An 11,493-nucleotide genomic window follows, 5' to 3' on the forward strand; every position below is an offset into this window, starting at 1 on the left:
CTACAACAACCCAACTCTTGTCTGTTTGAGGCAAGCGTGAATGTTGTAATTGGCCATCTTGAATATGATCCAAGTTGCGATCTCTTGGATCCAAGCTGCTTGTGTTTTGGTTTGGCTGGAGTTTCTGAGGGCTAAAATGCACAGGTGTGTCTATAACAAGCATGGGCAAACTTGGGCCCTCCAGGTGTTTTGGGCTGCAACTCCCACTGTTCCTAACAGCTCAGGCCCCTTCCTTTTCTCCCTCAGCTGCTTAAGAGGTTGAGGAGGAAAAGGAAGGGGCCTGAAGCTGTTAGGAATTGGGGAGTTGAAGCCCAAAACACTAGGAGGGTCCACGTTTGCCCATGCCTGGTCTACACTGTAGAATTAACCGCTTTGAGTCCCCCTCAAGGTAAGAAAAGCAGTATATAAATGCTGTAAATAAATAAATAATGTGGTTTGATGCCACTTTAACTGCCATGGCTCAATCCTGTAGTACTGGTGCCTCATGAAATTACAACCGCCATGATTTCACAGCATTGAGCCATAGCAGGTGAAAGTGGTCATAGAATCATAGAATTGGAAGAGACCTTGTGGGCCATCCAGTCCAACCCCCTGCCAAGAAGCAGGAGAATCATTTTCAAAGCACCTCAACAGATGGCCATCCAGCCTCTGTTTAAAAGTTTCCATAGAAGGAGTCTCCACCACACTTCGGGTAGAGAGTTCCACTGCTGAACAGCTCTCACAGCCAGAAAGTTCTTCCTAATGTTCAGGTGGAATCTCCTTTCCTGTAGTTTGAAGCCATTGCTCTGCGTCCTAGTCTCCTGAGCAGCAGAAAACAAGCTTGCTCCTTCTATGACTCCCCTTCAAATATTTATACATAGCTGTCATGTCTCCTCTCAGCCTTTTCTTCAGGCTAGACGTGCCCAGCTCTTTAAGCCGCTCCTCATAGGGCTTGTTCTCCAGACCCTTGATCATTTTAGTTGCCCTCCTCTGGACACATCTCAGCTTGTCAATATCAAACTACATTAATTCTTCAGCCTAGATCAGGCCTCTTCAAGCTGTTGGGGCCTCCTAACTCCCAGAAGCCTTAGCCAGCTTGTTCAGTGGTCAGAAATTCTGGGAGTGGAAGGCCCAAAGACCTGGAGCCCCGCAGTTTGGGGATGCGCGTGCTAGAAAACGGCAGACGTGACAATTTCCGCATAGGCCAAAACAGGGAGCAACGCGCATGCGCAAGTTAGGCATGCACACGAGGAGCCTGGCACCACTTGGAACGGGTGAATGGGGAAGCGTGCCTGGCCGCGCATGCGCAGTGCAGCGCTTGGCCGTCGCCGTCCGATGACGCGTGCGAAGCGCGGGGCGGGCCTTGCCTTTCCTCTCCTTGCCTGAGAGGCGAGAGAGAGGGTCCGGCGAGAAGAGCGGAGGATGATGGCGATGGGGGGCAAGAGCAGCGCCATCGCCGCCGGGCTCTGCGGAGCCCTCTTCATCGGCTACTGCATCTACTTCGACCGCAAGCGGAGGAGTGACCCCAACTTCAAGAACCGGCTGCGGGAACGTGAGTCGCCTCGCGCCCAGGGGCCCGGATGTGCGCAAAATTAGGCCCGGTCTATTGGGGGGTGGGGAGGGGCATCTGCCTGGCCTAATGCATGCTGAGGCCGGGCATGGGCAAACTTGGGCCCTGCAGGTGTTTTGGACTTCAACTCCCACCATTCCTCACAGCCTCAGGCCCCTTCCTTTTCCCCCTCAGCATACCTGGTATAGGTACATCGACACACGGATGGGGGGTAGCCCTGCTAGGTTGCAACGTTAGTCTCCTTTTGTAGAGAGAGAAAGTGGGGTATCAATGAACAAACATCATATCCAAAGCGGCCTTCGAGCACCTTAGAAACACGACCAAGAGAAGAAAGCATTCATAATGTATCTGCACTGTAGAATCAATGCAATTGTCACACCACTTTTACCTGCCATGGTTCAGTGCTTTGGAATCCTGGTACACGCTATGGAATCTTGAGATTTGTAGTTTCGTTAGGCACTAGCAGTCTTGGGCAGAGAAAGCTGGAAAAACGAATATCTTCATAACTTTTTGGGAAAATGGCTTATTCATAACAATTTGGGAAAAAAACCAGGAATCTCCACAGGCATTTGGAAGCGCTATCCTGTTGGAGCTCAATTGGCATTCACATTATTTGGAATAACCATAGTAAAGGTATGTAAACTTACCTGTCCGAACGCATCTCCCCTTATGAACCATCTAGGACAGGGATCTTCAAACTTTTTAAACAGAGGGCCAGGTCACAGTCTCTCAAACTGTTGGAGGGCCAGATTATAATTTGGAAAAAAAAATGCATGAATTCCTATGCACACTGGACATATCTTATTTGTAGTGCAAAAAACACTTAAAAACAATACAATAATTCAAAAATAATTAAAATGAACAATTTTAACAAATTTTAACAAATAATTTATTATAGTATTTCAATGGGAAGCGTGGGCCTGCTTTTGGCTGATGAGATAGGATTGTTGTTGTGTGCTTTCAAGTCGTTTCAGACTTAGGCTGACCCTGAATGAGGGCTGGATAAATGACCTCGGAGGGCGGTATTCGACCCCCAGGCCTTAGTTTGAGGACCCCTGATCTTAAGACCTTAAGATCATCTGGGGAGGCCCTGCTCTTGTTACTGCCTTTGTCACAAGTACATTTAGCAGAGACGAGAGACAGAGCCTTCTTGGTGGTGGCCCCTCGGCTATGGAATGCCCTCCCTATATATATTAGATCAGCCACCTCCCTTTTAACATTCTGGAAAAAAGTCAAGACATGGCTTTTTAAACAATATGTTATGTTTTTAATTATATTTATGATATTGTAAGCATTGAATTTTACTCTGTTAAACTGCCTTGAGTCGCCTATGGGCTGAGAAAGGCGCTATACAAATACAATAAATAAATAAATAAATAAAGGTAAAGGTTTTCCTCTGACATTAAGCCGAGTCGTATACGACTCTAGGGGTTGGTGCTCATCTCCATTTCTAAGCCGAAGGGCCGACATTATTCGTAAACATCTCCAAGGTCATGTGGCCGGCATGACTGCATGGAGTGCGGTTACTTTCCCGCCGGAGCGGTACCTATTGATCTACTCATCATGTTTTTGAACTGCTAGATTGGCAGAAGAAATAACCATAGTCTTTGGAAAGGCATGGCCATGATAGAGATCCTAACCTTTTGGAAAGTATGATCTTCCTGAGAAGAGTTAAAGCTCGCTTGAGACAACCTTCTCCTTAGTGGTAAATATCCTTACTTAGGCAATCCCTCGTTGTCCGAGTATGATGGCCTTCCAAGTGTAGTGTCTTGGCAGTAGATATGTAGGTGACTGTAGAGCCCTATTCTTGACCTACATGTTCTTCCACGAGTTTCTCACATGGAGCTAGTATTCATGCAAAGCAGTTAGGTTTCTCAGCTGTATACAGTTCAAAGAAATATACCTAGATATCTCTTTGAGCTGTTAGGGACAAAGATAATGCCAATGCACAAAAACCAGAAGAGTTTCAAAAGTGTTATTTCAGTTGCCCCCCACAACTCCCTTAAAACATCTTAGTTACAGATATAATTTGAAGTAGTTTCTCGGTGAAGATAACACAGGACATCATTCTTATAATCAACAGTCCAAAGTCTAAAGTCTCTCTCCAGTCTGAGAGTCTAATAGATTCTCTAAAGCATACTGTTTCTACTGACTTCTGCAAAGCATACTGTTTTTAAAATGGAGTCTGAAATCTGAATACTTCCAGATGTAGTCACATGGCCTGCAGCCCCCCCCCCCCCACAACACAGAGTTAAGGAAAACTGCATACCAATATACACAGATACAATACACCAAGCAATCTGACTTATATACAAATAAATAACTAGTGGAAGTTTGAAGAAGGCTGCTATTTCCAACACTCTAAAACTCCCAAGGTTCCATACCATTGAACCACGGTGTTAAACTGCATTAATTCTACAGTGCAGATGTGCCCAAACTGGAAGGTTAGGTTTTCATATACTAAGGCTGGGTCTACACTCAATATAATGCAGTTTCTGAATCTAGATTACTGTATCTGCTTTGAACTGAGGCTACATTACCATATAATCCAGCTCAAATCAGATAATCTGGATTCGGAAACTGGATTATATAGTAGTATAGATGGGGCCTAAGTCTGCCTCTGAATTAATTCTCTCTGTCTGTCTCAAAAGATCCTTTTGTACACACACACACACACAAACATTCTGTATTAACATACTCATGGGAAATACACCTTCAACCAAGGAGTTCCTTGCTGCATAGACCAGTGTCCTTGGTTTCCTTCTGCTGTGGCTTGAGGTGGTGATGCTGAAGCCTGCTACCTATTTTGACTCCATTTTTTTCTAGGCATGTGTCTGGTTGTGTATGTTTGTTTAGGCGTTTAAGTAAGAACTGCACAAACCTCTAAAAATCAAGGTCACATAATCATTAATCTGAAGCTTTTTTCCTTCTGTGGCCTTGTGGGAAAGAATCTGTGTATGTTTATTTATCTGTCTTGAAAGAAATGTCCCATGTAATAGCAAACCCAGTTGGATTAGCAATTCCACAACTGGGACAACTGAGAAGCAAGATCACAGTATTCCAGAAAATAGCATTTCTGCATGACTGGACCCTCCATATAACACTTATTTGGAGCAAGATTTCATGGCAAATTGGGTTTCAATTTCGGTGCTTTTGTCTGTTGAGGTTGACCTATATTTTTCAGATTTTTAGTAAAATGATGGATGATGATTTATAAAGTGAGAGGAGAGGAAAAACATACTACCTTGTCCGTCATTGCAAGCATTCTCAAACCCTCCTGGTACTGTTGCCATTATAACTTCCAGGATAAGGATGAATGCTAAATAAAAAACGTAGAGTTATCCAAAATGCAGAACATTCTGTTGTTGTTTTGCATTATTTCACCTCTTCAACAAAAATATAGTACTGTAGTCCTTTGTAAAACAGTTATACTTATTCAAACTAATTATTCTAATAATTGTAAAACGATGTTTCCAGATTTGAGTTGATTTTTTTGCTAATAGAATTTAGAAGTCTTTGGAGTATGGGGAAATTAATAGTAGGGCATAGAGGGGTGACAGCTTTCTCACAGGTATCTGGCATCTCTGTTATACTGCAGCTGCTTTTACGAGGTCTGTGAAAAACTAAGGAAAATAAGACTGTGTCCTCCCTTGCAGTATGATTTAAAGGTATTGGAAAGTTTACTTATGAATATGAAGCTTTTCAGACTCATGTCAGATCCAATATTGCTCCTAGTGGTGGAAAAACTAAGAATTATAAATGGGTAACATACCACTTTATTATTTCCTTGGTTAACTGGGGAATAAAGTGCTGTTCACAGAGATTTCAGCAAACACACAAAAAAAATGCTCTGTGCTCTGAAGTGTGCTTCCTTGACCACTAGATGTCATCTGGCAATCAGTTCTTGATTATCAGTCTTTATGCAAAAAAGGTAGGTCTCTGTAGGTGGCTGCTTGACCCAATGTAAAATTTGAAGATGGAGCCCAGCTTATTTTGTTAGGATTCTATAGTACACTTCACAGCATGTAGATTACTGTTCAATCAGTTTTAGTTACTATCTAAACATTATTTTATTTATTTATTTATTTAAAGCATTTATATTCCGCCCTTTTCACCCCGAAGGGGACTCAGGGCGGAGCACAACGTATAAACGGCAAACATTCAATGCAGAAGCATATTAGACCATACACATACAAAAGCATTATCAAATGCCTGCTGGGAAAACCAAGTTTTTAACTCTTTCCTAAAGTATTGTAGCGTAGGGGTTATCTAAGTTCACTGGGGAGGGCGTTCCAGAGGCGGGACTGAGAGAAGCAGTTCTCTGTCAGATCATTGAACTCACACTGGTTCATAAAGGGAGATGTGGTTACAACAATAGGCTGAACCAAAATATGTGTGTGTGTGTATATATATATATAAAAACATGCAAATAGCATTATGATTTGAAAAGTAAATGTTTCTCTACTAATCTATATATTACCATAGAATATGCAAATCTTGCTCTGTGATTTATTCATAGGAAGGAGGAAACAGAAGCTTGCCAAAGAAAGAGCAGGACTTTCAAAGGTAGGTGATGTGTTCTTATTTAGTATATGAGTTTTGCTGTTGTCATTTTGCTGTGTGTTTATTTTATTTTAGCAAGATATGATATGCTGAATTCTCTTCAAGATGAACAGTAATTTAAATGTATTATCCTATCATTTTCCCTCGAGATGCATTAATTGTCTTAGATCTAGAGAAATGCCAGTGGAAAAATATCCCCCTCCACACACACACACACATATAGGTTCTTCTCCTTTCCATTCATTTTGATTCTATTCATTTTGATTCTGATTCCCTTCACATTATGAAAAAAAACTCACCTCATTTGGGATGTCTTTGGAGAAAAAAGTGTAAGAGAATCAACTTCCACTGATTCCATTTCTCAAGTGGAACCAGGTCTTTGTTAATTATTTCAGTGAGATATTTCTAGGACATAACATTTTAGAAATTGGAGTTGCTGTAGCTAATTTAAATACCTGTAAGTTAAATACATGGTGATCCAGATAGTTCAATGCTTTTGGCTTATGTTTCATAATTTGACCTTCAAAAGACTTGGCATATAATATTCCTGGTATAGCTTTTTGTTGTTTAGTGTTACAGGCAATCAAATATAGAATTGTTTTTGTGTTGTTTTTATGTGTTCATGTGAGCTTGCATTGGTGATGGAGGGTTGGTGTTGACTTCAAGTGGCTGATTGAATGGATGTTGTCATTCCAGTTGCCTGATCTAAAAGATGCAGAAGCAATCCAGAAGTTCTTCCTTGAAGAGATCCAGCTAGGCGAGGAACTACTAGCACAAGGTTGTTGCAAATTATCTTAGAGGAATGAGAAAGTTAAATGCTTTGCCATAGAAAAAATACTGGGGCTACTTTTATTGAAAACCTTTGCTCCTGTAATGGATTAATAGAAATGAGCAAAACCTTATCTGGGTTGATGCAGAGATATAACTTGGTAAAATACCTAAGAATGACTTATATTTAGAAATATGTCTTAAAAGTCAGAAATACCAGTTGCTAAATAGATACGTTCATTTATGTTTTTAATGCTACGAGGTATCTTAAGTATATGCAAACATGTTTAGGAATGATTTCTAACCAGATTTTTTCTGTTACATAAGAACTATATTAGGTTGCCAGTGTTCTTACAAATATGTTGGCATGTTGATTTCAGTTCTCTTTGAAAACATAAAGCCAAATCTTATTAACTAAAAAAATGAAGCCTAAAACACCCTTTTTGGATGGGTGTTTTATTTATTATTTTTTTGCAGATTTGTGGGCATAGCTCAATATTTTGTTTGCTTTTCAACATTAGTTTTTATTCTAGATCAAAGAAAGTTCTTCCTAATAGGTAATTAAAATTCTGTGTGACATACTTGCTTTTTGTACAGGAGAATATGAAAAGGGTGTTGATCATTTGACAAATGCTGTTGCTGTTTGTGGACAACCACAGCAGTTACTACAAGTTCTACAACAGACTCTTCCACCACCAGTTTTCCAGATGCTTCTTACTAAAATTCCAACAATTAGCCAGGTAAGAAACATTGACATCTGCATCATTTTATAAGCTTTGAAAAAATATTTTCTCTTAGTAATGTTGACAGTAGCTGGTCCTCTTTATTTATAAATATTCATAGACTGATAAATCAATCTGAAACTCTTCTAGATAGTGATTCATGAATATGATAAAGTGAGCTGTAGTCTGTGAAATCTTATGCTGGAATAGATTTAAGGTTTCAGTGATTCTTAGCACTATTGAAGTAAACATAACCAACACAGCTATTTGCAGTGGAAAATACCATATTTCTTCAGTTGTAAGATGTACCCTAATTTCAGCACAACCACTGCCAACAAAAATGCACAAGATTCACTTATGATTCTAAGATGCACTCCATTTTTGGAGGTGTTTATATAGGGAAAAGGTGTGTCTTAGAATTGAGGAAATACCGTAAGATTCCAAGTAACTGTAATGCCCAAGAAGCATGCCCAAAATTGCAATCTTACAAATTTAGTGCAGGGTGGTTTTGCTTAGTTCCCATAAAAAGTATCCAAATCACATTGGAAAGCACTTGCAGCATTCAGTTTGTATATGCAATGTAGTCAGGATGAGGCAGGTAGAGACTTTATTGAGTAGTGGGATATACTTCTCAAAATGAGTCCTTTTCTGCTTGTGCCTTGATATTCCTTGACCATTTCTAGATTGAACATGTATTGAGGTTGCTGTTCAAAATTGAAGAGATGTCAGTCTGCCTGCAGCAGTCCACCTGACTCCCATTAGTACTAAGAAAGCTGCATTGGCTCACCAATTTCATTTCTTGGTGCAAGTCATAGTGCAAACTTGGATTACTGGAAGTTCTTCATGAATTAGGGATGCTTCCATAGAGTCTTCTCCCTATATGCTCAAGTCATCAAGACAGCCTGCTTTCAGTGTCAGCAGTGTCTAGTACTAGGCTGACTAGAATAACTGGTGCTGAGTTCTTGATAGCAAATCTCTCTTGGAACACTTTAAGCCTCAGCTCCTCACCATCACCAGCGTATTGCCGTATTTAGATAAGTGAAGTGACTGTTATCCACCAGACTTTGAAGGACAACAGGTTGTGGAGAACTTCTAGAAGTGTGTCTATGTAGAATATGTTAAGGAGGTAACTTTCAACGATTAAACCATAAAATATTGATAGTAGAAACCTGTGCAAGGTTAGCTGCCAGGTTCTCAATGAATAGGAAATTCACCTTTCAAGAAAAAATATTGCTCTAAAAGTTTTCAAATGTTTTCTTTTTCAGAGAATTGTAAGTGCGCAGTGCTTGGCTGAAGATGATGTGGAATGAGAAATCTCATCAGGAAGTTACAGTGAATCCTTAGCCCAATAGATGAGCATTACGGGGGGAGGAGGGGAAGCAGAATAAAGGAGCAAGCGTAATAGTCATAATGGACTGTATACCATATTTCAACCTGCCAGAGTGAATTTGAACTCTAGGTAGGTTGGTTTGGCTGGACTTTATTTATTATCTAGTGCAAAATGTATTTTGATAAATTCATTTTATAAACACACCATGTTGAGTTATAAAAAGTATCATTACTCTCATTTATTACCAATACGGTTGTAACATTGTACATATATAAAAAAGATGTAAAACTGCAACAGAAAATGATCCCATGCTCATTTTTGAAAAACAGAAAGCTAAGGCATTAAAAACTTACCTGTGCTTCTGTCTGTGTGTTTCTTACTCAGATATCAAAGGAGTGTAATGGGGTACTTGGAGATTTCAGTATACCCTGGAAGTCATTCATGATTATTCTGTAACTTGAGCCCGTGGAAAACAAAAGTAGAAATTGTGGGATTCATGATCAACTTCATATAGTTCTCTCTACTTGGATGTACAGAGTTCCTAAGGCAGCTTGTTATTATGTGCCTTCAAGTTAACCCCTCAGTAGAGGTTTCTTGGCAAGACTGATTGCCTTCCTTTGAGGCTGAGAGAATGTGACTTGTTCACTGTCACCTAAGGTGCATCTACACTGAACAATTAGTTCAGTTTGACACTCTTTAACTGCCATGTTGTGGAATCATGGAAGGGTACAGTGGTTCATGGCATCAAAAGCTGCTGAGAAGTCAAACAGACCTAGATATTTCACCTCTTCCAGGAATCCCTGAAGTTGAATCCCATATAGTCCAGTAGCTTCCCTCAAAATGTAGTAAAAGTGAGGGAAAGGGTTTTTTTCAGAAGAGGTATCACCTTGGCATACTTCTGGTGTGCTCAGACTCTGCTTTGTTGGAACAAGGCAATTACTTCTTTTATCCACCTAGTTGGTCTTCTAGTATGTTTCATTAGCCAGGAAGGGTGAGGGTTTAGTACAGTGCTTCTCAACCAGTGAGTCCCCAGATGTTTTGACCTTCAACTCCCAGATATCTTAACAGCTGGTAAATGGCTGGAATTTCTAGAAATTGCAGGTCAAAACATCTGGAGACCACAGGTTGAGAACCACTGGTCTAGTAGTACACGTGTGTTGGCTCTCGCCTCTAAGGATCCTATCCACATTTTTTGGCTGAAAAAAATTGAAAACTAGCACTCAAACCTGAGCAAATGGGGTTCAAGGTTACATTTGTTGGACCTGTATCAACTCTGGTGTTCAATACAGAATAGATCTGAGTGATTTTGTATGTCTAGCTGACCACTAAAAATGAATGCAATAGTTGTAACCAGAACAGCCTTTTTGTGACCACCACCATAAGCCTTCAGATATACATTTGTTTGCTTTTGGTCAGACTCAGTTTTCTGCCATTATTGCTCTAATTTCTTTGTTATTTTATTGCTGCCAGCTCCTTAGTAAAAGCAGACAGATGGAGGTTACCTATGGCTTCACTGGGATCTCCGCCAATAATAAAACTTTATATTCCACCCTATCTCCCAGAGGGAACTCAGGAGTAAGCTCCCCAATATGCATCAGGGATCCATCTGCATCTCTGTAAGCCTCCTGGGACCATCCTGATGGATCTCGCAGCCCCACAAAAGCTCTTGAGTCCCAGCAAATCTTAAACCTGACCAAGAAGTGATTGATTCATAACAATACAATAGAAAGCTCCTTTCCCCCCAGATCACTATGAATGGGGCCGGATACTGCTTTTGACAGATCCATGTTTGTCATGGTGGACATGAAGTTCTGAGCTGCTCCTAAAAGGGTAGCCTTAGCATGGATGTGTAAGTCCCCCAGCATCACAACCCATGGGGGCTTTAGCACCACTACTAAATTCACACCAGCTAACTCAAAAAGTGAGACTCCAGAGCAGGCTTGCACAACCTGTGGCCTTCCAGGTGTTTTGAACTTCAGTTTCCAAAATTCCTGACCATTGGAGAAACTGTTTAAGCTTCTGAGAGTTGGGATACCTGGAGAGCCACAGGTTGTGCAAATCTTCTCTAGAGCAACAGGATGGGCAACAGAATCCTTAATCTGACAAAGGATCTCATCCCATTTGCCACCAGAATCGCTACACATCATGGAGAATCCCGCAGTGCCCAGCATGGAGAATCTGCCTGGCTTCCTCTGTACCTCATCCCATGGGCAGAGAGCATCCACAGCCTGGCTTCCTCTGTTGATTTGTATGCAACAAGGGAAGCGTCCCATGTTGCCGCTACAAGGTCATATGTTGGTTCTGCTTCCCTTTTATCACTGAGTTCCACTGGAAGTAACTGCATCGTGGGAGCCAATAGGCTCCAAGACAAAAGAGAAGGGGAACAGACATTGCCGCTAAATTCAGCTCCAACTGAAGAGGTTGTAGGTCATCATACTCAAACTGCAGGCTTGGGGCACCTGGACAGTGGGAATATTATTCCAAAAGGCCACTGTTCCTTCAGGCCTTGTCTGCTGCTACACAAAGAATTCAGATAGGCAAAATTGAGGGATTAACCTCAC

At 41.0% G+C, this 11,493-nt stretch overlaps 1 protein-coding gene and 1 non-coding gene across 2 annotated transcripts; both read left to right on the top strand.

The window, feature by feature from the left end:
• The first annotated feature begins 1,316 nt into the window (after positions 1-1,316).
• Positions 1,317-9,290, top strand: TOMM20 (translocase of outer mitochondrial membrane 20). The gene is made up of 5 exons (XM_060753843.2): positions 1,317-1,531; positions 6,069-6,115; positions 6,809-6,890; positions 7,478-7,620; positions 8,868-9,290. The coding sequence occupies exons 1-5, from the start codon at positions 1,402-1,404 to the stop codon at positions 8,910-8,912; spliced, it is 447 nt and encodes a 148-aa protein (XP_060609826.1). The 5' UTR covers positions 1,317-1,401; the 3' UTR covers positions 8,913-9,290.
• Positions 4,809-4,950, top strand: LOC132762263 (small nucleolar RNA SNORA14). Its single transcript, XR_009630149.2, has one exon. It is a non-coding gene; the product is annotated as a small nucleolar RNA SNORA14 (small nucleolar RNA).
• Positions 9,291-11,493: the final 2,203 nt, after the last annotated feature.

This window comes from Anolis sagrei, chromosome 1 (assembly GCF_037176765.1).
Source record: "Anolis sagrei isolate rAnoSag1 chromosome 1, rAnoSag1.mat, whole genome shotgun sequence".
Classification (NCBI taxonomy): Eukaryota; Metazoa; Chordata; class Lepidosauria; order Squamata; family Dactyloidae; genus Anolis; species Anolis sagrei.

What these genes read in the sequence shown, in the direction of transcription:
- TOMM20 (XM_060753843.2), top strand. Translation starts at nt 1,402, where the DNA reads ATGATGGCGATGGGGGGCAAGAGCAGCGCCATCGCCGCCGGGCTCTGC. An exon ending in CAAGAACCGGCTGCGGGAAC is followed by an intron (nt 1,532 to 6,068) that starts GTGAGTCGCCTC and finishes ATTTATTCATAG; the next exon opens with GAAGGAGGAAACAGAAGCTT. An exon ending in CGAGGAACTACTAGCACAAG is followed by an intron (nt 6,891 to 7,477) that starts GTTGTTGCAAAT and finishes CTTTTTGTACAG; the next exon opens with GAGAATATGAAAAGGGTGTT.